The 27,606-nt window shown below is 39.8% G+C and overlaps 1 protein-coding gene across 1 annotated transcript in view; it reads right to left on the bottom strand.

Moving 5' to 3' along the window:
- EIF2AK4 (eukaryotic translation initiation factor 2 alpha kinase 4) overlaps positions 1-27,606 on the bottom strand; it is a gene marked incomplete at both ends in the record, with an annotated part of 100,224 nt that overhangs the window by 17,789 nt on the left and 54,829 nt on the right. The window contains 14 exons of the mRNA XM_084239807.1: positions 703-873; positions 3,904-3,969; positions 7,535-7,651; positions 10,525-10,693; positions 12,224-12,273; positions 15,196-15,317; positions 15,731-15,806; positions 16,807-17,043; positions 19,552-19,605; positions 20,880-20,981; positions 23,256-23,335; positions 24,087-24,141; positions 24,672-24,776; positions 26,667-26,789. Of these exons, the coding sequence (XP_084095933.1) occupies positions 703-873; positions 3,904-3,969; positions 7,535-7,651; positions 10,525-10,693; positions 12,224-12,273; positions 15,196-15,317; positions 15,731-15,806; positions 16,807-17,043; positions 19,552-19,605; positions 20,880-20,981; positions 23,256-23,335; positions 24,087-24,141; positions 24,672-24,776; positions 26,667-26,789 (1,527 nt within the window). The remainder of the gene's footprint in view (positions 1-702; positions 874-3,903; positions 3,970-7,534; positions 7,652-10,524; positions 10,694-12,223; positions 12,274-15,195; positions 15,318-15,730; positions 15,807-16,806; positions 17,044-19,551; positions 19,606-20,879; positions 20,982-23,255; positions 23,336-24,086; positions 24,142-24,671; positions 24,777-26,666; positions 26,790-27,606) is intronic.

Here is a 27,606-nt window from a genome sequence, read left to right as displayed (position 1 = left end):
CAGCGGTTGAGCGCTGGGTTGTGAAGCTGACTGCAGCCTGTGTGGAGCCGGTTCGATCCCCGGCTGCTCCCCGGCCACCGGAGGAGGGTCCCGCATGGCGCGCAGACCTCTCCTGTCACCCGCTGCTCCCCTCAGCAGTGTACTTCGGTCCTTCTGCCTGTTCTGCTCCCCTCTCTGTCTCTGGTGAATTCTCTCACCCTCCCGCACTTCTGACTGTACCCAGTGCTTGTATAAATAAATAATTAAATCTTTAAAAAAAAAATTCTTGGTTTTTTTCAAGTAAACACTTCTCTGAGGCTACAGGACATAAGAATTGCCGCACAATCAGAATTATGGTGCTTGTAAGGAAATTCCAATTTAAGTCAAAATTATTATGAGACATCAAAGGCTCCAAAATGTAGAGCGCAAAAGGGGGGTGGGAATTGTATGGGGACTATAACCAAGATGAAAATGTAAACACTGTGCAAAAATGAAAAATGATGTAAAAATATATATATAAAATTTTTAAAATAATAATAATAAAATAAAGCAAAAAATAAAATATTTACAATTTATAAAATATTAAAAAAAAACCAAAATGTAGAGAGCAGAGTTCTTTAGGAAAAATAAAACGGTGACGAGCATTAATCAAATAAAACCCAATTTCTCCTTGTGCTACTACTGTTATGAAACTGTGCTGCCAGAATCAAACAATTGCCAAACCTGTAACTTGATGCCAAGTTTCTTCAACAGTCCAACCACCTCCTCTAGATCTTTAAGGCCGTACTTCACCAACTGTGCAACACCTGTTTTCTGTTTTATTAATGAATTTATTGTTGGTGTTAGATCTTGCAAATCTCCCTTCTGCTCAATAAATTTGTAGAGTCGACACAGCTGGAAAGCAAAGAGACACAGTTAACTTCCAGGCAACAGCAGGGAAGATTCACTTTGCATTTTGCTTTGTACACACAGCGAGACACAGCAGAGTTTGATACCTCCAAGAAGCAGGATTTTGTGGTCAGAGGTAATTTAGCCTCTACAATCCCAAGAATTATCCTTTCCCAACAACTCTAAGGCATCTTGCAGGGTTCTCTCTGGTACCTACTCACAGTGAACGCTGACCGTGGCACCAGCAAGGACTCCCTTATGTATTTTCCAGCCAGTATTGTTCCTCACGACTTTCCTCATTCTCATTATTTCCCATATTACAGGCATACAGATGGGGGACAGGAAGGCAAAATCTGATTTGTTCTAACACTACACAGAATTAGCCAAAAATTCCCTACTGTCCCTTTGGTTTGTGTCCATTGGTAGCCTTGGGAGGCAGCTCAAATGTCATCTCCTGCAGACGGCCTCCTGATCCTTCCTTAAGTTTGGCCCACACCTTCATTCCAGCTCCCAGTTCTCACCAGAGCGCTATCATCTTCCCCAAGGGAGGGCAGTAGCTGTTGTGGGTCTGTGGGCACGCCACAGTCCCTGGCATCCAGCAGGTAAAAGAGGAAATAACTGTGATCATAAGACCAGAAAGAAAACTTCTAGGAGCTAAAGTAGAAATTATTAAGAAAATTATAGTTATTTTAGGACTGTAGGCATGCATAGCCTGGTTCGATCATGAATTGATTAAAAGAAAGTAAGAATTGAATTAAGACTCAGCCTCATATAGTTTAACATAATAATCATAAACCACGTGTATTTAAAAGAAGTCTAGAAAGTGTTTTAAAAAAATCTATAATCTCTTTATTACATTTAAGAGAAAAGTCTTTAAAATTTAAAAGTATGTCTCTTATTTAAAGTTTTTTTAAAGATTTATTTATGCATACAATAAACTGGTATTTATTTATGCATACAGTCCTGAGGCGGGAGGGGGAGGGGGGGATGAGAGGATTTACCAGAGACAGAGTTGGAAACAGAAAGGGCGGATTGAGTGAAAGACACTGCTGAGGGGAGCAGAGGGCAAGACAGGAAAGATCTGCTGTGCCATGTGGGTCAGCTCCCTGGGCAGAGATCAAACTCAGGTCTCAGTGGCTGGCAATGGCTTGATAGCACTGAAACTTTAATCCCTGTGTCATCAGGGACTCCCTGTGTGGGTGAAGTGGAGGTAGATACATGCTGTACGTGTCCCTCATTTTCTTTGTTTTTAAAACACCAATGTGAATTGAGAAGTTGAAAGCAGTCTGCAGACTCTTCAACTTACTCCTCTTCATATCCCTAGCACTATTCCTACCACACTGATGGTGTTAAAGGATTGAGGCCTCCCTGGTGGTGCAAGGGGTTAAGATGATGCCTATGAAGCTATCCACAGCCACTGCAGCATGAGTTCGATCCCCGGGCAGGGAGATATCCACATGGTGCAGCAGACCTCTCCTGGCTTGCCCGCTGCTCCCCTCAGCAGTGTATTTCAGTAGATCCGCCTGTTTTGCTCCCCACTCTGTCTCTGGTGAATCCTCTCTCAACTCCCAAACCTCTGGCCTATACCCCATTTCTCCTATGCATAAATAATCTTTTTTTTTTTTTAAATAGTTTTTTTATAGAGGCATGCTTTTATTTATTTATTTATTATTTGTTTGTTTGTTTGGTTTATACATGCACTGGGTACAGTCAGAAGCGCGGGAGGGTGAGAGAATTCACCAGAGCCAGAGCGGGGAGCAGAGCAGGCAGAAGGACCGAAGGACACTGCTGAGGGGAGCAGCGGGTGGCAGGAGAGGTCTGCGCACCATGTGGGATCCTCCTCCGGGGCCGGGGATCAGCCGGGGATCGAACCGGTGCCGCAGAGGCCGCGGGCAGCTTCGCAACCCAGCGCTCAACCGCTGCGCCACCGGGGAGGCCCTATGCATAAATAATCTTTAAAAAACAAAAAGATTGGCTCTGTCTGGTCTGTGCACTATCATATTTTCATCTGTACCCACATGTGATTTTACTGATCATATAATTAAGCATCAGACCAAGAGCTACAAGGGGATTTTGAAAAGTTGAAAAACAGAACATCTCTTCTCATATAAACATGGAAAATGTAAGAAATCCCTGTAGTTTTCTGCTGTTCGGTGACTCGATTACACATGGGTACTTATGCCAAAGATCTGGGGGCAATCTGATGCTTTCAGAGAGAATAAAGCAAATATATTTACCCCATATATTTTCCTAATTGGGGACCTCCCTGGTGGCCTAGGGGTTCCAAGTCTCAGCGCTATCATTGCTGTGGCCTAAGTTTGATCCTGGCCAGGGAGCTGACCCACATAGGGCACAGCAGACCCCTCGTTTCACCCATTGCTCCCCTCAGCCGTGTATCTCAGTAGATCTGCCTGTTCTGCTCCCCACTCTGTCTCTGGTGAGTCCTCTCACCCCCACACCTCTGGCCTACACCCTAGTTCTTCTACCAAAAAAAAAAAAAAAAAAAAAAAGATTTTCCTTACTGTCAATGGGATCAGATAAAAGATTTTAGGAGTAGGAAATGTACCAGAAAAGCAAAAGCTTTAATCAACTCTGAGGTGTTAGAAGACCTAGGTGGGAAGGGAGGGGGTGAGAGGGATGGGCATCCAAATGAATTAGCAGCACTCTGCCTGGAGCTGGAAAGAACAGAGTCTATTTCAGAAGAGGACAACTAGTACCAGACCTGCTCAACAGGAGGCTCTATCAAGCATAGCCTTCCCCAAGGGTGTGAAAGAAAAGTATGTGGTGATCAAGAAAGAACAAGATGATTGTGGCACATTAACACGGAGCCTGGGGAGGCATTCTTTGATCACAGCGCTGGTTTCTCTCCTGCCCTGATCCCAGAGGTTGCCATGGTACCTATTAACACTAAAGGGTAAGGCTGTGTCTGTGAGGTGACAGGAAGCACTGCTGCAACACTGTAGTAAGAATTTAGTGACATTTTCTGGTATCACAAAACTAGAGAAAGCTGTAATCACACTGTTAAAAGGTACTTACACTATTAGAAGACAAAGACAGATTGCAAAATTTAGCTTCCACTTCTCTCCTCGTCAGTTTTTCTGTCTAATTTAGGAGAAAAAGGTAATAATGAGTCATAAAATTTTGCACTGAACAAGGTAAATTTCCTGACTAATTCTTCTAAGTATGTGCTGCTTTATGAACAAACTGGTCCTCATCATGATGGAAAGTTTAATTCTATAATTTAAAAAATGTTCTTCTCAGTTCACATAAAGCTCTGTTTGTAATTTGAAAACCCCTGACTTTAAAAGAATTTGCATTTGCAATTGCACTCGCTGAACCATGAGGTGACCTGGATTTGGAAAGGCCAAACCAGGTGTTTCTGTTTGGGTGGGGAGGAAGTCAGTGATCTGTTTCCCTAATAAAAGCCACATAAATGTAATAAAAGAATGGAGTAGGATCAAAACAAGGGGGGGTGGTGGGAATTGTATGGGGACTATAACCAAGATGAAAATGCATACATTGTGTGAAAATGATGTAAAAAAAAAAAATGACCTGAAACCCTTCTTACAGTCCCTGGGGTTTCTGCTAGTGTCTCACTGACATTATATTCTGTCACTGCTTAACAGCAGCTGCACCTTGTGGGAAAGAAGGAACCACTAAGAAACAAACAGTTTCTTAAAGAACAAGACAAGGATGTCCTCTCTCACCACTGCTCTTCAATATAATACTGGAGGTCCTAGCCAGGGCAATAAGACAAGAGAAAGACCGACAAGGAATCCAGATAGGGAAAGAAGAAGTAAAACTATCACTATTTGCAGATGATATGATAATATACACAGAGAACCCTAAAAACTCCACAGAAAAACTATTTGAAATAATCAACCAGTTTAGTAAAGTGGCAGGATACAAAATCAACATGCAAAAATCAGTAGCCTTCCTATATACAAACAATCAATCTGAAGAAGCAATCAAGAAAACCATCCCTTTTATTATTGGGGGAAAAAAATTAAATACTTGGGAATAAACCTAACAAAAGAGGTGAAGAATACAAAGAAAATTATAAAATACTGTTAAAAGAAATAGAAGAAGACACAAAGAAACGGAAAGACATCCCCTGCTCATGGATTGAAAGAATTAACATTATTAAAATGGCCATCCTACCAAAAGCAATATACAGATTCAGCGCTATTCTAATAAAAATCTCAATGACATTCTTCAAAGAAATAGAACAAATACTAATGAAATTCATATGGAACCACAAAAAACCCACAAATAGCCAAAGCCCTACTGATGAAAACAATGGAGACAGGAGGTATCACACTTCCAAACTTCAAGCTGTACTACAAAGCCATAATAATTAAAACAATTTGGTATTGGAACAAAAACAGACACACAGACCAATGGAACCGAATAGAGAGCCCAGAAATAAAACCACACTTACATGGACAACTGATCTTTGACAAAGGGGCAATATGCAATAGAATGCAGACAGTTTTTTCAATAAATGGTGCTGGGAAAACTGGACCACCACATGCAAAAAAATGAAACTAGACCACTACCTCTCACTGTGCACAAAAATCAACTCAAAATGGATAAAAGAACTGGACATAAGACCTGAAACCATAAAATATATAGAAGAAAATGCAGGTTAAACACTACAAGACATATATCTCAAAAACATATTTAAAGACTCATCACCCAAAGCAAAGAAAGTCAAGGAAAAGATAAACACCTGGGGTTACATCAAACTGAAAAGCTTCTGCACAGCAAAAGAGACATTAACCAAAACAAAGAGACACCCCACTGATTGGGAAAAAGTCTTTGCACTCTATCCAACTGATAAGGGACTGATCACAAAGATATCAAAGAACTCACAGGACTCAACAAAAACAAAGCAAATAATCCAGTCAGAAAATGGGCAGAAGAACTTAAAAAACATTTCTCCAAAGAGGAAATGCAAATGGCCAACAGGCATATGAAAAAATGTTCAACATCCGTTATCATCAGGGAAATGCAAATCAAACCACATTGAGATACCACCTTACACCAGTAAGAATGGCACATATCAAAAAAACTAGCAACAACAAATGTTGGCGAGGATGTGGTGAAAAAGGGACTCTCCTGCATTGCTGGTGGGAGTGCAAACTGGTCCAACCACTATGGAGAGCTGTGTGGAGGGTTCTTCAGTCTACTAAAATTGGAGCTACAATGAGACCCAGCAATTCCATTCCTAGGGATCTACCCAAAGGTCACAAAAACATTGATTCAAAAGAACAGCTGTGCCCCTGTTTATTGCAGCACTATTTACAATAGGTAAAACCTGGAAACAACCCAAATGCCCCAAAATAGACAACTGCATCAAGAAGATGTGGCATATATAAACATATATACACAATGGAATATTATGCAGCAATCAAAAAGATAAACTCATGCCATTCACAGCAACGTGGATGGAGCTAGAAGAAATTATGCTCAGTGAAATGAGCCAGAAGGAGAAAGAAAAATATTGGATGGTTTCACTTATAGCAGGCATATAGGGGAACCAAACAAGACATCAGTGTAAAAAAATAACAGTACAAAGCACAACAAAGCAAAAACAGACAATTATAAATAAGAGACATCCTGCAGGGGAGGAGGAGGAGGGAGAGGGATCAGAGGGCAGGAGGGAGGAGCACAGGAGACTGAGGTGATGGTGCACGGGTGCACTGGGGAAGGAAACTCTATGGGGACTACACCTGAGGGAGTGGGGGGGAGCAAATATTTTTTAAAAATGAACAATGATGTAAAAAATTAAAAAAAAAGAACAATGATGTAAAAAATAAATAAAATAAAATTTATTTATAATAAAAATAATATTTAACATGAGAAATTAGAAAAGACAATGCATTCATCTTCATCCTAGCACCACAATATAACTCTAATTAAAATTTTCAAATTTTCCCCTCCAGGCTCAACACACAGACTATAAAGAATCTGCTCACATACTATAGAGAGACAAATATTATGATGTGGCTAAATTAAGAAGATAACGGAGTGCTGTTGCTCCAGTCCCGCAGAAAGATGGAGGTAAATTGAGGCCCAACACAGGTTCCCCAGTCAGCCATACCAGATCTATAAATGACTTGACTGACACACACAGGTCAGTTGGAAGAATTAAGGGCAGGGCCTAGGGTTTTCATTCCCAATACTAACACTCCTTTTCTTGGCTTCTCTAAGGTAAGGATATAATAGCACTGGTGGAGAGGATGGAGCAAGTTAATGTATATAAAGAGCTTGGAACAATGCTTGGCACATGAGCAGGTGCTTGATAAAGGTTAACTATTTTTAATATTACTGGAAAGAACCAATTAATGATTTTTTTACCTCAAGAAGTAGGTTAGTGAAGAATGTTATTTTCTTACAAACTAAAAGAGATAAGATAATCTTTCAAAGTCAGAAGTTAGACCCTTAAACACTCTAGAGGTGACTAGCAGTGGGAAGTTTAGTACATATCAGGAGCTTAACCAATATTTGACAACTGTTGAATTAAAGTCAGTTGGTTGTTTTATCTTAGAGCAATAAGGGAAGGAGATAAAAGTCCCAATTTGTTTTTGTGGTAACATTAGTAGGAAATGCTTCTGAATTTTTATAATCCTTCAATAGCAAGTCAAAGTAATTAGATGCTTACCACGGCATCATACAGAATAACATAGACTTGATTAAGTTTATCTTCTGGAATCCCACAGTGTAGGAGTATTGCTTTCAATAACATGGTGTGGTTCAAGTAAATACTGTAATTTCTTTCCTAGAATAAAGAAAAAAATTGATTTTTTTTCATTATATAAGTAATAAAGGTACATATAAGTAATAAAGGTAAAAAAGGTACATATATAAGTAATAAAGGTACATAATTTAATAATCTTAGCAAGAATTTACTGTCCTAATACAGTGGAAAGATTAAATTTTAGTACATTGCCTTCTCGCTTGCTTTTTCATTTATATTCTTTTTAGATTCTTATAGTCGAAATATTAATGTAATTTGAATCAAAGTTATGTTGTGGAAAAGAACTAACTATATCCAGAATGATGAACTGCTGGCAGAATCTGGGCAAGATTGCTTGGAATGTACAATATCATTCAGAACCTGAACTTCCAGAGATTTGTGGAGGAAAGAACAAAGGGGAATCTTTGAAACTGTGTTAACTTTTCTACATTGTAGAAACATGAATTGCAAAAATTATTAGAACACTGAACCCTGTTTTTTTTTTTCAGTAGGTGTTTCTTTTCATACTAACTTTGAAAAACCTCCAAACTAGCTGTTTGTGACTGAAGTAAAGTTTGATGGATGGGGATTTACTTAGGTCCAACATAAATTCAGTGCAAGCAAAAACCATGTCCTTCAAAAGCTGTAACTGGGAGAACGAGATTAAAACTACTAGCTATAGGATTAGGTGTTATTTCTGATTCATATTCTTTAATAATGACTATGTCCCCAATTCCACAGATAAGGAGAAGTGCACAAGTGAAAACAGTGGCAGGATGTGAGCACTATTAAGCATTTATACATAAATAAGCAATGATAAACAATATCATTCCAACAAAGAAACTACTGCTGAGAGAAGATAATTAGTGAATTTTTTCCCTCCAACTTAGCAGGATTGTTTTTTTTTAAAATAATAAATATTTCAAATAACAGACACTGTCTTCTATATGCATGAAAGAGTATGAAGATAGAATTTGAAAGTAATGACGAAATGAACAGGTAAGTGGCATTGAGTATTTAGTGTGCCAAGTGAACAGCTTTATATATATATCATCTTATTTAATTCTTTTTAAAAAGATTTGTTTTTATTTATTTATGCATATAAGAACTGGGATATAAGCCAGAGGTGGGAGGTGGGGGCGAGAGGATTCACCAGAGACAGAGTGGGAAGCAGAACAGGCAGATCTATTGAAATACACTGCTGAGGGGAGCATCGGGCAAGACAGGAGAGGTCTGTTGTGCTATGTGGGTCACCTCCCTGGCCAGGGATCAAACTCGCGCTGCAGAGGCTGGAGATAGCTTGATAGCTGAAACTTTAACCCCTGCGCCATGACTCTTTGAGTTAGTTCTCATTTTATAGAAGAATCTGAGTGGAGGGCATTGTGTAATCTTCCCAAGATCACAGCACTAGGAGTTGATAAAGCTAGAAATAAAAAGACTGGTTCCAGAGTCCTTTCACACAGTCATTTTGGTCAGTGCCTGTTTATCATCACCTCTCCCTGCTTCTGTGTCTTACTTCTCTAGTTTTGCATGTACCTAAGCATTCTTGGACACCTTTGTGCCTGAAGTCTCTAACCAGCCTCTGCATCCACTGTTTTCTGGGGCTCTATTAGGACCTTTAGAAAAGCATAAGAATGAAAGAGGCCACAAGAGCACGATCCACTACAAAATAGTTAATTAAAAAAAACTAATACTAAATGATAAAGTGAATCTGAAGAAGCACCATAAGCATTTTGTAACTCCCTATAAAGTTCTAATTTTTCTTTTCTTTTTGAAATATTAAATATTAGATTCTTAAAAAAAATAAAATGGGGCCTCTCTGGTGGCACAGGAGCTAAGTCTTACTGCCATCAAACTATCGCCAGCCACTGCAGCACGAGCTTGATCCCCAGGGGGGCCAGGGAGCTGACCCCATGGCACCGCAGACCTCTCCTGTCTCGCCCGCTGCTCCCCTCAGCAGTGTATTTCAATAGATCTGCCTGTTCTGCTCCCCACTCTGTCTCTGGTGAATCCTCTCATCCCCTGCACCTCTGGTTTACTCCCCAGTTTTTGTATGCACAAATAAATAAAATAAATCTTAAAAAAAAACAAAACAAAAACCTTTGGCTTCAGCTATGTTAAAAGCCTGAATGAGTTCATACAGATTTCAAAGAAGGAGAGGAGCTGGTTGAGCAATAAATGAATTAAAAGCCCAGGCTGGTGGAATAGCCATCATTAATCTGTCCACACGAGAGAATGACTTTGCCTTCAGAACTGTAGTTGTGTGCTGAGCTCTGTGCAGTGAGGCGTACAAAAAGTGCACTCATTGGCTCTACCCTGAAAAGGCACACGATGTCTCAATTCCAGGGCCATGAGAACTGAGAAGAAAGATGGCCAGCCAGTCAGTGAGGGGGCAGACAGGTTTCCCGAGGAGAAAGGGCCCAGCCCATAGGTGGGTGGAGAAAAGTCCCACTAAACGAGGAAACCCTGTGACAAAGGGCATGTGGTGGGCGTGAACAGGGCATGTGTGGGATGGCAGGGAAGGCCCAGGGCAGCAGCAGTCTCCACTGGTTGGGCAAATACAATGAAAGGGAAGTCAGGGAGCTGAGAGACTGGGTGTCAGAGGGAAGCACCAAGGTTTCTGAACAGGGTAAGAATGTGCCAAAAGCAGCCTATGAACCTTCGCCTAATTCCCTGCATTTTGGAAAAATGGGAAAAGGAACAATACCTTTCCCCCAGAATACAGCAGATAAAAACAAAACCCATTTCTGTCAAGGCAGAGAAGAGCCTGAGATAAATAATCTCAAGAGTCACATCAACTCTTTTCGGCTGTTGAGTGAAAGTATGATTCATTGGCAGCACAAGCAGCCCTGGGGTCACTGCTTTTCCCCACCACATCCAGCAGGATCCTGTCAGAAAGTTAGTTGGGAGGGAACCTGAAGAGCTGGAAACTCCTGGATGATTTCATAGATGATGTAGATGGTCTCAGCTGTGGGCAGAGAGCTGTTGGTAGTAGAGGTGACAATATCAAATGCACATTCCAGAAGTTCTTTGGGATGAAATCGGTCTAATTTTCGAGGTCTGAACACCCGTTCTATGCAGTATCTAGAGAGAGAAGCCCAGATTTCAAGTGTCATTGCTTACTAGAGACAAATGTGTATGAGATTGTTGAACAACATAAAATATTAGAGAAAAAAAAAAAAACCTGAAAAACAATCAGTGGATCAAGAGTGCTTACAGACAGATGTGCCTTACGACCTAGGTTCCAAATGCTAATTTTGCACTACTAAACTATGGGGCTTAGCTGTTTTATTTTTATTTATTTATTTTTTAAAGATTTATTTATTTATTTATTTATTTATTTATTTGTACAAGAACCAGGGTACAGGCCAGATTCATGGGAGGGTGAGAGGATTCACCGGAGACAGAGCAGGGAGCAGAACAGGCAGACTGAAGAAATACACTGCTGAGGGGAGCAGCAGGCAAGATAGGAGAGGTCTGCCGTGCCATGTGGGATCCTTGCCAGCTGGCCAGGATCAAACCGGCCCTGTAGAGGCTGCAGATAGCTTCACAGCATGGTGCTCAACCGCCTGTGCCACTAGGGGAGGCCCTGTTTTATTTTTAATGCCTGAAATAAAGATGAAATTACATAGAGAAATAGTGTTATCATAAATGCTGGATTTCTACATTGATAGCCACACCTTAGACTGTTAACTGTTCATCACTTGCAGCTGAGAATAAAAGCCCATAAAGCACTTTCATTTCACTTAAAGAAATGAGCTTCAGAGTGGGGTGCCTCGCTGACAATAACACTGCCCCAGTCTATGAAGATCTGGTGTCTGGCTCTGTGGTATTTGAATAAAAGAAAACCTTTTTCTGTCGCCAAGCGTTGGAAGTGCTCGGTGTTCAGCATTCCTACTGGCTTCATTCCACTTCTCTACCAGCAGCTTTTGTTCAGTTACCTGTGTAGGCAGCATTCACACAGAGTCCACTGGTCATTTGTGCCATCAGTTACATTTTAAAAGGGGCCATCTGGGATCAAGAACAACCAGATGTTTTTTTTCAAGCAACAATTTGTGAAAATATCTAGATAAGTTGCTTGGGACAAATAGAAGGCACAGACTGGGCTGTAGGAGCTTCAGGGTACCTCCCTAACAGCTACAGCCCTTCTGAGGAGGAGGCCAATAATCCCAATCATCTTACAGAAAGGGGTTCTGGGGTTGGGTGGGTTTTTTTCAAAGATTTATTTATCTATGCATATAAGAACTGGGGTATAGGCCAGAGGCACGGGGAGTGAGAAGATTCACCACAGACAGAATGGGGAACAGAACAGGCGGACTGACTGATATACACTGCTGAGGGGAGCAGCAGGTGAGACAGGAGAGGTCTGCTGCACCATGTGGGTCATTTCCCTGGCCAGGGATTGACCTTGTTCTGCAAAGGTTGCAGATAGCTTCACAGTGCTGTGCTTAACCCCTTGAGCCAAAAGGGAGGCCCAGGGGCTGGGCTTTTGACTATATTACAAGATCAATACTTTACACCTAGAATACGTTGCAGGGAAGGATCCCAAAAGAAAAAAAGTCTTCCTTTTCTTCTTTCTTATAAGCATCAAGTACATTTCCCGTCGTTTCTTACCGTTTTAAATTTAAAATATTATTTCTGGCCACATATCGTGCAAAAGGTACCTGAAAAATAAAGTTTCAAAAGTCAATGTCAAGATGTGCCAACTATCACACTCCTTAGTGACTTAGTAAATTCAGAGTTGCCCACTGCTCACTACTGACACTCCCTGTAGCATCCCTGAGTGCTCAGCAGCAGCAGAACCACAGCAGGACATGCCACAAGCATTCTTACAGTGGCATTTCATAAGTTTTTGAAATCTGAGGGAAATTCACTTTTGGTTAAATGTTCTCTGCCTATTAAAATCAGTGTCAGCTCTTTGTTTGCCTGTGAATTTTTTTAAAGCATCATTAATGATAACATAATCAAAATGGGTATTATCTCTTATGGTGAATTTCCTCAATTTTTGACTGATCTTCTAGGAGTAATTCTAACCACCCATTAATATCCACCACAATTTATAAAACCACTGTCGGACTGCCTGAAGAGATCTAATATTACATGATTAACTGACAGGTCAAATCCTCAAAGGTATAGTCACTTTTATTTTTCGGTCTTGAATGTCAGCTCAGAGAAAAGGAGCTGACATTTAAAAATCTGTACTTTAATCTCCTAATGTCTAGCGAGCAAGCAGCCAGTTTTAAGTACAGCTAAGTAAATGCTTGTACTTCTTTCTCCTTTTTGAACAGAGTCCAAATGTCCAATATTTACACTCACTTGAAATAATCCCAACTCATTTTATTTACTGTAAAGGAAAAGCCAAACCCAATACTATGGAAGGCATTTCCTCTTAGGCCACAGAAGCAAAAGATGGTCTTGGAAAAAGTTGTACAACATAGATATGCAAAAAAAAGAAAATGCCTTGATTCCACGCCTCTTTGAGGGTATTCCTGACACCTCCCTCTATCATGATACAAGCTGATGTGTGGCTGTGCGTGTGACAGCATGTTTATATCTCACACATATCAGGCACATGCAAACACTCAGTGGCCTGTATATACACACTGTGTCTTTAAACTATTTATTACTCTCAAAAAAATGTTTGATAAAACATACTTTTTACTAACTAACAACATACCATGGATATTTCTTTCTTTTTTTTTATATTTTATTTATTTATTTTTAAAGATTTATTTATTTATGCATACAAAAACTGGGGTATAGGCCAGAGGTGCAGAGGGTGAGAGGATTCACCACAGACAGAGTGGGGAGCAGAACAGGCTGAATGAGTGAAATACACTGCTGAGGGGAGCAGTGGGCGAGACAGGAGAGGTCTGCCGTGCCATGTGGGTAGCTCCCTGGCCAGTGGCTGCGGACAGCTTCATAGGTTCCGTCTTAACCCTTTGCGTCACCGGGGAGACCTCTTTTTTTATATTTTAAAAGGACAGGTTCATTAGGAAAAAGAGAAAGGAAAAAGGAGAGGCAGCTACATAGTCACAGGTGGGTAGGAAGGAGCTGCCTATTACAGACATTTCTACGGATCAAACATATGGATTTATCTGAATGTATTTGAATTTTGAGCTTATACAACCTTCTCCATAATGAACTATTCAACCATTTCCATATGGATGAGCAGGCATAGCTTTCTGTTTTTGACCACCACAAACATGACAATGAAAACTCTGTTAACACTCATACACCAATTTGTTTCTTTAAATAAATTCCTTAAAGTAGGATGGCTGATTCAAAGGGCATATTATACATGCAGCAAAATCTAAACAGTTTTATTTAATGTTTTCAGGTCACTTTTCTAAAGCTTAAGCAATTTACATTCTTACCAGTTATATAGATGAATGTCTATTTTCCTGCACCCTTGTCAATGCTGGATATTTAGATATTTTTGATAGTCTGATGCTTTTTATTTCCTTACTATTAAGTTGACTATCTTTTCAGAAGTTTATTAGTTCTGTGTATGCTCTCTCCCTCTTTTTTTAAAGATTTATTTATTTACGCTTACAAGAGCTGGGGTGTAGGCCAGAGGTGGGGGGCGGTGAGAGGATTCACCAGAGACAGGTGGGGAACAGAACAGGCAGATCTACTAATCTGCTGAGGGGAGCAGTGGGCGAGACAGGAGAGGTCTGCTGCACCGTGTGGGTTAGCTCCCTGGCAAGGGATGAAACTCATGTTGCAGTGGCTATGGATTGCTTCAGAGAGCTGAGACTTAACCCCTTGCGCCACAAGGGAGGCCCTGCACACTCTGTTTTGGGACTTGCCTTGTTATAACCTTCGCTCACCTTTCCACTTGGAGTGCTTTCTGTATGTTAGGGCTACTAAACTCCGGTCCATCTCGTGCATATACAGTACTACAGACAGGCTTATTAGCCACCACCACCATTTGAGTGAATAACTGGTAAGACTGTCACTGTCAAAGGGAATCCTGGGGATCAGCAAAAAAGTAGGAGCAAAATTCAGCAACCCAATTAGCAAAGACACTCCCTATTATAAGAATTTAGTGTTCTAGACATTAACATGTTATAAAGTTACTAAAGCTCTAGCCAGGAAATAGCAAAGAAACCCTTTCTTTTTTTTTTTTTTTTTTGGTGGGACCCTTGCCGGTGGCCGGGGATCGAACTGGAGCTGCAGAGGCTGCGGGCAGCCTCGCAACCCAGCGCTCAACCGCTGCACCACCAGGGGAGGCCCCAGTCGAAGAAACCCTTTCATTTCTCTGAGTTGCTCAGGTTAACCTGATGATCACGAAACAGAGCTTGACACTGAAAGAGCAGACATGACAGCTGGGATGCAGGGTTCTATTTTCTAGGATTGTAAGCACTTGTGCTAAGAGCAGGTAGGTGCACAGAGGTCAAACATTCACTGAATTCCAATAATGTACTTGCCCTGATAACTGCCTAAGAATATATTTCCTAAAAGTGACATTTAGAATGTAAACTTAGGGCGGGAGATGATAGGTAGGGACAATCCCTTAACAGAGGCGCCATCCCTGTGGCCAGCCAGCCTGTGCGCTGTCAGCAGCACGTTGCCAGCCTTACCCGCAAGTCGAAAGGAAGCATCACCAGCATCCCGCTGTGATCCATGAACAGGGCAGCCTCGTTGTGCTCGTATACTCGCCTATTTCGGGGAAGCAGAAGTGGGGTACACAACTGGACAGCTCCTATGCCAAATGAGAAAAAGTAACTTCTTATCACGTTCTCATTCTTTCTAGGAGAAATGACAGCCAAACGACAGCTTTACAGTTCAGTATGGACTGCTGGCACTGCAGAAGTCACCACCAGTTCTCTAAATTTATTATCTTTGGCTCTCTAAATTTACCAATGGGGAGTTCATGCCAGGTTAAGTCTGTTATTCAGACTCCATTAACCAACTGTATTTCAGGAGCAAGGTTGTAATATTCAAATCTGTTTCTTCTCAACAAACTGAGTTGTAAAAATAAGCGTAAGTTTTCCACAAGGTCAACTGTTGACAACTAAACCATGTTTGGACTCAAATTCTTAACAGTAATTTCTAATAATGGAAAAAAATGATACCCTTTGAGGAGGAATATGATTTTTTTTAAAAAGGACATACCATGTCTTTTAAAGATGCGGATGATGGTTTCACACACATGTTGCTGTGCCTTGGCTGTACGGATGGAAAAGCTGCCCTAAAATATGATCAGTTAAAATGTTGTCACCGCAGCCTAATCAAAGGGATCTCATAACATATTAATCTGAGGCTTGCTACAGTGCTACAGGCATTAAACTCCTTACTCCCAGGATCACAGAAGAGATTGCAACAAGTCAGTTCATTTTTAAATATATTCAAGAAAGAAACACCTCTTGCTATAAGTCCTGCTTAAAGAAGACCACTCACATTCTAAGTCAAAGCTCTTAACCACTGTGTCCTCATGAGGATTATCTGGACTCCGAGGAACAGTTAAACATCTATGACATCAGGCCCCCCTTCCACAAACTAAGGTGATTCACAGTGGGCCTCTTGGATGCTACATGGCACTTACTTATTTTGTAAAGAGCTTTCACTTGTTTCTAATAAAAGTACCATATTACTACAGAAAATATAGATAAGCAAAAAGATAAAACAAAACCAGTAAATTCACCTATAATTCAGCAAAGTCCTTTCCAATATTGCCAGTCAGCAAAAAATTTGGCCCCTGAAATCTATACTGATCTTTCACAAATTTTACTGCGACTTCCCCTGCTACCCTTTAAAAATTATATTTATTCACCCATCCAACTGTTTCAAATTTTAACATTTTGCTGTATCATTTCAAGCTATTTTTTTCTTAAGAGCTTCTCAAGTGATTTTGATCTGCAGCTTCCAGCACTGTGATCTACTGACTACTCAGCTCGATCTGAGTTGGCTGGATGTTTTTGGTTCTGGCCAGGGCTGGGCCAGAGGCTCAGATTAATATGTTAATATGTTCCTTAATATCTTGGGTGGGGAATGGGTCAGAAACTCCTCCAAGATGTAATTAGAAGTGTGGCTCCTTCAAGAACAGTGCATATGAAAACATTTCACACATGCAGAAATTAGATTAAGGACTTAAGGTGGAAGCATTAAAGAAACTCAGCACAAAGAAGGAACTGACTTGATCCTTTTGTGGACAGATTAAACTCTCTTCTCAAAACAAGGCTTGAGCCTACCTTTAGTATGTCACTGTCATAGGTATAATCGATGGCAGGGGAAATGCGCTGGGAGAAGATCTGGGCCATCATGGTGCGGTAGGCCTTCCCGTCCACGTTGGCCAGAGTGTGGTGCAACACCTCGTGCAGCTCGGACTCCTCCATCTGCGGTGGAGGTAGCAGCTCACTCTTGAGCAGTTCTGTGGCTGTGGGCCGCTTGGCTGGATCATGGTTCAACAGCCAGGAGATAACAGATTTCTGCAACAAAATCCAGGCACACTGGTGATGGGATGCAATGTATGATGCTCAGGGATTCTCTGACAAGCTAGTAGTTGACTCAGGTCAAAGAAAGGACAGCACAGTTCTTGCACTTAGTTGGTGCATTTTAATCGGTGTTTCTGCAATCTTCGCATTTGCCATGCTCGCCCTGTGCTTCATTATTGCCACAGAATTGTGCAATAATACAATAATTAATTTTTTGTCCCATTTATCTATATTGATATTATTCCCTTGAATTCTCTTGATTTATGTTACTCATTCATTGTAGCTTCATAGCTACTACCAAAAGCCATCTGAAAGGTTCCTCTTTGATTCCTTCATTTTTTTGTTTATAATAAAGATTTATAAGGAGCTAGAGGAATATTTGAGATCAGAAAATCTAAGTTTTCAGGTGACCTTATTAAGCATTTTCTAATTACATTTAAAATAATCTCTTCCGGGCCTCCCCGGTGGCGTAGCAGGTTGAGCGCAGTGCTGTGAAGCCGGCCGCAGCCTCTGCAGCGCCAGTTCAATTCCTGGCCGGCCAGGGAGATTCCCAAATGGCACAGCAGACCTTTCCTGTCTCGCCTGCTGCTCCCCTCAGCAGTGTTTTTGGTCGTTCTGCCTGTTCTGCTCCCCGCTCTGTCTCTGGTAAATTCTCTCACCCTCCCGCGCCTCTGGCCCGTACCCCAAGTTCTTGTATAAATAAATAAATCTTTAAAAAAATAAAATAAAATAATCTCTTCTCCCCTCCACTCACCCTCTCTTAGTCTTAAATATAAACACAGATAACTACTTTTCATGTAAAGAAAGGAACTGACACGATACAACTTTCTTTCCCTTCCCCCCTCCAATATGATACAACTTTTATGAAAAGTTATGTTCAACTGGTAAAAACTATATCCTATTCAGCAAAACAGACCTTTTTATACTGTTTCTTCTGCATGTAGCGAAAATCTTATCCTCACCTATAAGCATTTTCTTTTTTTTTTTTAAGATATATTTATTTATGCATACAAGAACTGGGGTACAGGCCAGAGGTGTGGGGGGTGAAAGGATTCACCAGAGACAGCGTGGGGAACAGAACAGGCAGACTGACCGAAATACACTGCTGAAGGGAGCAGTGGGTGAGACAGGAGAGGTCTGCCTCGCCATGTGGGTTTCTCCCTGGCTGGCCAGGGATTGAATTTGTGCTGCAGAGACTGCGGATTGCTTCATAGAGCAGTGTTAATCCCTTGCTCCACCAAGGAGGCCCTATAAGCATTTTCTATGCTGCCTGGTTTCAGACAAAGATTGTGATGTGGAAGGTGGTCGGGTTGTGGGTTTGTTGTTGTGGTTTTGGTACGAATTTGCACAGCCCAAATGCAAATGTTCAAAGAATATGTGATGATAGGAGACCAATCACTGTGAGAAATGTTTTATATAGCTGCTCTTGCATTTGCAATTTAATAAATTTCCCATGTCACCATAGATGCCAATATCTGGAAATACTGAATAACACTAACCTTGTCATAGGCAATGGTTATGAAATGAACATTTACTCATGACATTCAGAAACACTGGCTGTTCAATCAAAAGAAGTAGAACCATCACTAAATGTTTCTCTAATAGTGCTTCACTCATGAAATAGATGAAGCAGAATAGGTCTCTATAGTCATAAATAAACATCATGTCAGACATACTAAATTATAGGATGTTAGTACTAATGTAACTATTAATTATTATTTACTAAGGTACAGACTACTCAATCCCTTTATTTTACAGGTGAGAAAAATAAAAGTCTAGAAAAATTAAGAGACTTATCTATTCAAGAACATAAGCAAGAAATAGCAAGTTGATGCAATGTTCTAGTACTAGTTAGGTTTCTAGTCTCAATAATTTAAATAAGGTTAAGAAATAAACTTCCAAATGACAAGAGTATTAACCATGAAAGCCTTCACCAAGGCTTTGATCCAGCACTAAGAAGAAAGGCACACCAGAGTAATTCACTAAAATTATCCTTTCATACTGGCTGGAAGCCAATATTAATCTATGACATTATATACACACATACACATTCAGATATTTATGGTTTAGAGGAGAAATTATTTTTCTTTAAAAATCTGTAAAATCAGACTGTTCTAGACTTCCCTTTACAATCTGAGTTACTTCAACCACAAAACATAACAAAATGATAATTTTAAATTATGTTTTCCTTTTCTTAAAGTTCCAAGTTTTATCTAAATAATGAGCTATAAAAGCATTCTTTCTTCCAACAGCTAAACCTAGAGTCCAAATAGCACTTTCAAAAGCATAGTGAACCACATAAAAAGAACCCTGCAGTTTTGTTAATTTTCTATGCCAGCTTTTGCCAATTTTATGGTGTATTTCACGTCTAATAACATTTAAGTGCTTCATCTTTTGATATTTTTTTCCCTAGGACACAAGACAATGAGTGACAGAAGATTACTAATTGAAAAAGATGAAAAATAGTAATTAAAACCCAAGAATAAAGACACAGAAAATTACCTGCTTTGTATGCTCTCCATCATCGAAGTCCTCTGGAAACTTAGGAGAAGCTGGCTAAAAGAATATTATATTTAAATCAGCAAGTGCTTGGCAGACTGCCATCATGAAAGCATTTATTCACTAGAGGTAACATAATCAAATACAGAAATGAAAATTTGCTAACAAGGGAAGAACAAGATGATACTTTTTGAAACCCAATGCCCATTCTTCCAAGTAGCCACATATTATTTTAATACAAATTTTACCTAAGTGACAGCTTAGGTGACAGAAAGCACCTTACCTGAGGACAAATTAATTAAATATTTAGGTTTCAAAGAAATATTAAGTAGCTTTATTAAAACACACAGATAAAGACAAAAATAACAAACCACCAACATGAAGTAAAACGTTAACACAAAAACATCTACCTCCAAAAAAGTTCTCACCTTTTGGGTAAACAAGTTCTCGATCATAACGTTAACCTAACAGTTTAGATAATCTTGACATGAGGGAGCAAATATGAATTTGAGGATAAAGCAAGAGGCTTCAGCAAGGACATAAGCCCAGTCAAGGTGAGAACACAGTAATCACTTTATTCTCTTTTTTACTTTAGGAACATGTTGTCCACATCGTACTGGCATAAAGCAACTGTTTTCCAAAACATGTAGATTCTTAGTTACAGTGCACATGATTTAACCTAACAAATTCACCTGCTTTACTCTGTTCAAAAGAGAATGGCTCTCCCTGGTTCCTGCTTAGGAATATGTGTTTCAAAGTCACCCTCACCAAAACCTCACTCTGCACTTTCATCTTAACACTATTCCCAGTGGGTATCTTTGACCTCACAAGCTGTAACGTCAGCCCATTAGTTGAACTAACCCAAGAACACAAATGGAAAATTCACTGGGGAAATATCAGCTGACATTTTTCCCAGGCCCTTTCAAAATTCTGGTCACGGCGGTATCCTTTAGGCATTGTTACACCGGGCCTATTCAGCTGCAAGTTTTTAATTTCTATAACTAAATATCCATTATCTTTATAACTTATTCCCACTGCTCTAACTGTACTGATACCATGAAAAACTCTGTTGTACAATCTCTTGATTTTAAATCTCTTAATTTCTAAAAAGTACCTATAACCTGGCAATTTCTCAAAACGAGGGAAAGTTTTCCAACATCAGAGGTCAGTAAACAGAGGTGGATTTCCACTTACTAAAAATATTAAAAATTATAGTTAGGATCACTTCTTTTATATTATAAATACCAGGAAAATGAACTGCACTGAATTCTGATGTTCCAGCTAAGATTCAGGCTATAGGAAATTGATGCCCCAAAACAGCTGATACATACATCTCTGAGTTGGTTGAGAACAAAGATCCTCTCTGAGGCGGTGACCATGGGGTGATAGGACATCTCAAAGAAGATAATTCCCAGGCTGAAGAGATCCACTTTCTGAGGAAAAATAATTAGATTTAGAGGACCTTGATAAATGTGTATTTTACCAGGGACTATTAGAATGAGCAATGTTGGCTGGAATAAAGTCTACCTAAGTGACAAACAAGTCACACAAGAAAAAGTTTGACTTGTTCTAAAAAAGTGATAAGTATAAGGTATGACTTCTCTCAATGTTTTCCTTGAAAAGTAATTAACTGATTTAGCTAATACATTGATAACCACTAGCCAAACACTGAGAATGACCACCCAAGAGCAAGGGCAACTGAGATTTGACAAAACAACTTGCTTTGCTTTGCATCTTTATTAATCATCTCAAAAATGGAACACAGACCAAAATCTGCATCTGACAGCAAAGTTCAGCTGTTGATTGGAAACCTAAACCAATGAGGATAGAAGAATAGAAGAAAGGCCCGTGAGAAAGAGCATGTGACTATGGACCTCCATGGTGGCAAAGGGGTTAGTATCAGCACTATCACCATAGACAGCCTGAGTTCAATCCCTGCCCAGGGAGCTAACCCACATGGCACAGCAGACCTCTCTGTCTCACCTGCTGTTCCCCTCAGCAGTGTGTTCCCATAAATCCACCTGTTCTGTTCCCTGCTCTGTCTCTGGTGAATCCTCTCCATCCTCCCCCTCCCCTGGCACCCCAATTCTTCTATGCAAAAATAAATACAAATCAGGGCCTCCCCGGTGGCGCAGCGGTTGAGCGCTGGGTTGCGAAGCTGCCCGCGGCCTCTGCGGCGCCGGTTCGATCCCCGGCTGCTCCCCGGCCACCTGAGGAGGGTCCCACATGGCGCGCAGACCTCTCCTGCCGCCCGCTGCTCCCCTCAGCAGTGTCCTTCGGTCCTTCTGCCTGCTCTGCTCCCCGCTCTGGCTCTGGTGAATTCTCTCACCCTCCCGTGCTTCTGACTGTACCCAGTGCATGTGTAAACAGAACAAACAAACAAAACAAATAAATAAAGAAATAAACATGCCTCTATAAAAATAAATAAATAAATAAATACAAATCAAAAAAAAAAAAAAAAGAAGAAGAAGAAAGATCATGTGACTAACCCTAACAAAATATGGAAGTGCAATTAAAGAAGAAAAAGAGGAAGTCATAGCAAACAAAGTTCCAGGTAGGGAGCTGCAAACAGGCGGGTGTTTAGAAAGCAGAGTGCCTGAGACAGCTGAGCACAACCCAACTGAACAGATTATTCTAGGCAAATTGCACACAGGCACAGAAGCCACTTTCAAGAAAAACTCTTGAAAGAATTTGGGCTCAGGGATTAGTAGGAGACTTCTAACAATCATCAGCTACTTAAGTCCTAAAAACATTCATGTGGCATTTCTTACACACATTGGCTATAGAAAATGTGGAACACACAGAAAAGTACCAATTTAAAGAGCAATCCCCCATAATCCCACTGCTCCGAGATACTTAATACTGCTGTCTCAGACATGCCCATCTTGCGGTTTTTCAGGTACATACACATATGTACCTACTGTGAAACTAGTACCATGCTATTGTTTGTAACTTTAATTTCCTTAAGATAATAACAATACTTTTCAATATTATCATATCATTTTCTAAAAACATGATTTTAACAACATACAGTATTTGAGTACATTGGAGTCCCAGTTGCCTAATTTTAAACACTTTATACTTTGTTGTTTTTAACTCTTATTATGCTTTGATGACCCAGGCATGCTCCAGCCCCCAACTTTGCATGGCTTGTCCCTTCTCCTTTATCCTAACAGTGATCTTCTTGGGAGGTATTTTCTACTCCGTCTATCTAAAGATTATGTTCCTTATTGTTCTCTGCTCACTAGGTTTCATTTCTTTTCTTTTTAGCCCTTCTTGGCATGTATGGTGATTATTTCTTTTATTTTTTATCTGTATCATGTTTCATCTACCAGTTCCCCAAGGACTAAAATAAGACATCTGTGTTATTACTCGACTATTCCCTATGGTTCCTGGGACCTGGCCCCAGACCAGGTTAACTCAAATCTTTTTTGGGTGGATGGAGGGACTATAAGGTCCTCAACAGCAACAGTGCCAGCTTCAGTCACTGACACCAGATGTCAGTGGTTGAGCCCCAGATGTCCTGTTGAAGACCTAATAATCCCTCAATCCACTGTACATGTCGCTGTACATGGAGTTGAGTGTCTGTTCCTGACTATTTCAGCCGGTAACAAGAGCTGTGATCCTGTTGTTCTCAGAGTTAATCAGTTTTTCTCCTTGTGTTTACTACTCCTACTTTCCTTTTTCCTAAAGAGTTTCCCATTTACCTGATTGTACGTAGACTTGGTGCTTCCTTGGACCTCTGGGCTTACATACAAAGCTGTACCAACCATCCCAGTCAAATGACCTGTGTGGAAGAAGGCAGATGGAAAGCTTTCCAATAACACCAGGAAGAGATAAGAGATGAAGCAAATTTCTTATTTAAAAATATGGAAATAAATGACTTCTTGAGAGTAAGGTATGATCTGTGCACTGTTTATCCCTTTCATAGGAAAAAGCAGAGTGAATTTTACCCCTAAGTCCTGTATGCCCATGAGGTCTGCTCCACACAGGTTGCCTCTGCTGCAGTTGTGAGGAGCAGGGCAGACAGGAAGATCCCGGATGGCCCAGGTCAGGACCCAACCTCACATGACCACTTGGAGTCAAAGTGCAACTGTATACCCAGAAGTGCTAATTATTCTAACAAAAACCTAATTTCTTAGAGTTCTAAAGAACAACTATTAGAGCAAAAAACATTTTCATAATATTGTCAATTTAGTGAATAATTATAACTTGCTTTAGAATAAAAATCTTTACAAATGAAAAAGATTTCAAATTAAGATACCTTATATGTTTCAATTACATAAAAATTTCCTAAAAGAGCAGATCTAAGTTAAGTGTTCTTATCTTATGATAAGTATTCTTATCACTAATAATGACAGGGCAGGAGGAAACTTTTGGAGGTAATGGATGTGTTTACAGCATATACTTTGGTGATGGTTTCCTGCGGCTGCATATATTCTAGACGGATAGCTTTTTGTAGGGAAAATAAGACAAAAGAAAAAAATTGTGGCCAGTTTTTAATTACACTAATTACATATACAGTCCCCTGGATTTACCTGAAGGGTCTGATTTAATCAAGTGATCTATCGTATCGTCTTGTTTGCCATCAGCCTAAAAATACAAGTAAGCCAAGCATCAAATTAAAATGTTATATTACTCCACAGGAATGGCTTATCCATTTCTAAGTGAAGACTGACTGAAAAATACTAGACAGAAACCAGGATAATTATAATAATATTCTTGAGTTTCACATTTTTAAAATTTAGTTAGCCCACTAAAGCAGGGCTCACTGGAAACCAAATGAAATCGAGGAGGAGAGCCATTCACTACAGAACTCCTTCTTCATGGCACAAACCCCAGAAAGCCTTTACTTAGTTTAATAATCCAAAATAGTCAATTATTTCATGAATTATTATATGCCTTTGATGGAAATATCATTCACAAGCCAATAATTTTTTGCCCCTCACGTGGAAGGCACTGACTAAAATGCGTTCACAATTTCAAAGCCTAAACGATCATGGTCAGTCACCCCTCTCTCCTTCCCTCCAGACTTGTATAATTTCCTGGAGATTACACGGCAGAGTTCACAATTACCATTTGGGTCCACTTTCAGGCACAGTTCAATTTAAAAACATACTCACAGCAAAGGGTAGATGGTCTGTTGCCAAACCAAAATCACCTATTTTCACATGGTCATCAGAATCCAAAAAAATGTTCACAGGCTTCAAATCTCGGTGAATCATTCCCTGATGCAAGAGACACAGAAGCCAACAATTGTTTCCCAAGCACAATTTATGATTATACCTGTTTCCTAATTTGAAGGGCCAACCTAATGATGAAAATCACAATGAGGTCTTCTCCCACACACCACACTGGCCAAGGCTGTACGGCCACTGCAGTCTCCACTATCCTGCCAATGACCTTGCCATCGTGTCCCAGTCTCCTTGCTGGTGGTCTTGACTGGGTCAAATCCAAATGGTTCCCTGTAGCATCCAAGGACCCCTCTATCAGGTTCACAACTATCTTTCTGCTACATCACAAAGCTCCTGCTCTTATCAACACACCATTTTCATTCCTTCTGTTATCTCTTTCTTTATACTAGTATCCCATGCCTGGGAAATTCTTGCTTTTCCCCATTTATTTGAATTATACCAGCATTCAAAGTGCCAACACATTCACGAAGCCTTCCACAATAACTCTAACAATTCAAGTTTGCATCCCCAGCACACTCAGTAGACACTCAATGATTGTGACATGAACACTGCTTTCTCCCCTTCTTAGAGGCATCCTCATAATGCTTATCGTTGCAGGTATTATATCCCAGGGAATTAAATGTAATGAAACACTTTAGTGTCTGACCTCTTTTACCATTACATGAAAGCAAATTTTGGCTCCCTCAAAAGACAAAAGACCCTTTCAAATACGAAGGTTTGTCAGTTGTCTCTCTCTGTATTTCTAGGTATGGTACAGAGACAGATACCCCAAAACGGCCTTAACAAATACTAAGCAACTTAGATTGAGAAGAGCATACAGAGGGCATGGTTCTGAGGTCCTAGGGTGATATCACAGTAATAAAGTTTTAATGGCCGTCATAAGAACTGTTTTGTTTTGTTTTTTATATTGTAAATGGTCACGTTTATTAGAAAAAGGAGAAAGGAAGAGAGAGGCATCTGCACAGCCACAGGCAGGCAGAGAGCTCTAGAATTCATTTTTACTTCTAACCTTGCAAATTCTGTTTCCACTGAATTATTTATAAACTAAACATGTGCAAATTACAGCCCTGGCTTTTTAGTATAAATATGGTACCTTATAAACATTATGAGATTAAAGAAAATTGAGGCAAAGGAAAAAACATATTTATGCTGGCTAATGCATTAGATAATTCCATTTAAAAATGTAAGCAGTGTTCTATCCTGAAGCTCAGCCCATTACTGTTTACATTGTAACGACAATTTCTAGTTTTACAATGACATTTTATACACATAGCAAGCTGTGTTACTCAGAATCTCATCTGGATCCTTGCTAGAAGATGTTCCCAGTTATGCTCCCAAGAAGGGCAGCACTAAGTCTGTTAAAATCAAATAACCTGGCATTTACTAATCACACTCTCCCTTTATTCTAAACCACATATTCAAACTCACATATGTTCAAGTATTTCCTCCTAACCTAGATGTTGTCAAACTGTAAAGTGCTAGAGAGTAAGGATTTTAGGTTTTGGGGGTCACACAAGCTCTGTGACAACCACTCCACTCCACAGCAATAGCACACACACAGCCATGGCAAGATATAGACAAGCAACATGCACTCTTCTTGTGATTTTTAAAAAACATTTTAAAAGAAGTAAAAGACACTCTTAGTTCACAGGTCATCTGAAAGCAGGTAGAGGCCTGGATTTTTTCCATAGTTTGCCAACACCTGTCCTAGCCTTCAGTGTTTTCTTTGAACTTTGAAACTTTGCACTATTTTCTTCTCTTTAGATATGCTGTTCTATTTCCCATAAAAATAGGTATCAGTAGACCCATAATTTCCCTTCTATTTCTGCTTTTCTCCAGTCTTCCAATATTTGAAATATTTTATTCGCTGTAAGTTTTATATCATTGTAAATTCAAATATATATAAAATGTTATCAGGTTTACTTTTTCATGGATGTAAGCCAACCCATCCAGAATCTCTCGAAACAGCCTCCAGAGTCGGGTGGTGTCCTGATACAGGCCCTGGTCAATGGTGTCACGTAGTGTGCTCTTTTCGCAGTACTCCATCTGCAGATGAGAACAAACCAGGCAGGAATGGATTTGATTACAGTTTCAGTTAAGGAGGAAAACCGCAATGAACGTAGCTCTCCATTTCAAAGCACATGTTATGGATTTTAAATAGTTAAGGGAAAGGCTTGGTTTTTTTCTTTAAGACTGACAAAAGAAACCAGCAGCATTAAAAACAAACAAACAAACAAACAAACAAAAACCTGAGGGGACAGATGCATAATTTTAGCACCCCAACATCACTAATTTTATTTTTTATGTTATTGCTCATTTAAAAAAAGGACTTGTTTAAAACTCTTGCCACAAATATGAATAAACTGAGAAGTAAAATTTTATTTTTTGGTTTTACAAGATTGTTTCCAAACCTAATTTTCCATTTAATTAAGGCCTAATTATTCTAACGCCATCATAAGCCTTTCTCATTTGTAGATACAACTAATGACAATGGCTTTGAAGGCCAGAGAGCAAAACATCAACATTAAAACAGTCACGAAAAGGGCTCTTTCTCCTCCCTTTGTAAGTTTATTAATGCACCAGAAGCAATATCATACCATTTAATTTTTTTTTAAGATTTATTTTTAATCAACAGGTAACCATAGACCAGAGACATTCTGTAGGGAAGGAGGAGGAACAAGGATCAAGACAGGGGTGGGAAGAGCACAAGGGACTATGATGATGGTGCATGGGTGAATTGGTGGTGGGAATTTCACGGGGAAATCATACATTGTACAAAAATGAAGGATAATGTAATAAATATATATATAAATAAAATGAAATTCTATAAAGACATTTTTATTTGTTTATCTGTAGAAGAACT

This window comes from Talpa europaea, assembly GCF_964194135.1.
Source record: "Talpa europaea genome assembly, chromosome: 8".
Classification (NCBI taxonomy): domain Eukaryota; kingdom Metazoa; phylum Chordata; class Mammalia; order Eulipotyphla; family Talpidae; genus Talpa; species Talpa europaea.
Note: the sequence above shows the minus strand (reverse complement) of the source record. Positions and strands in the feature narration are given on the sequence as shown.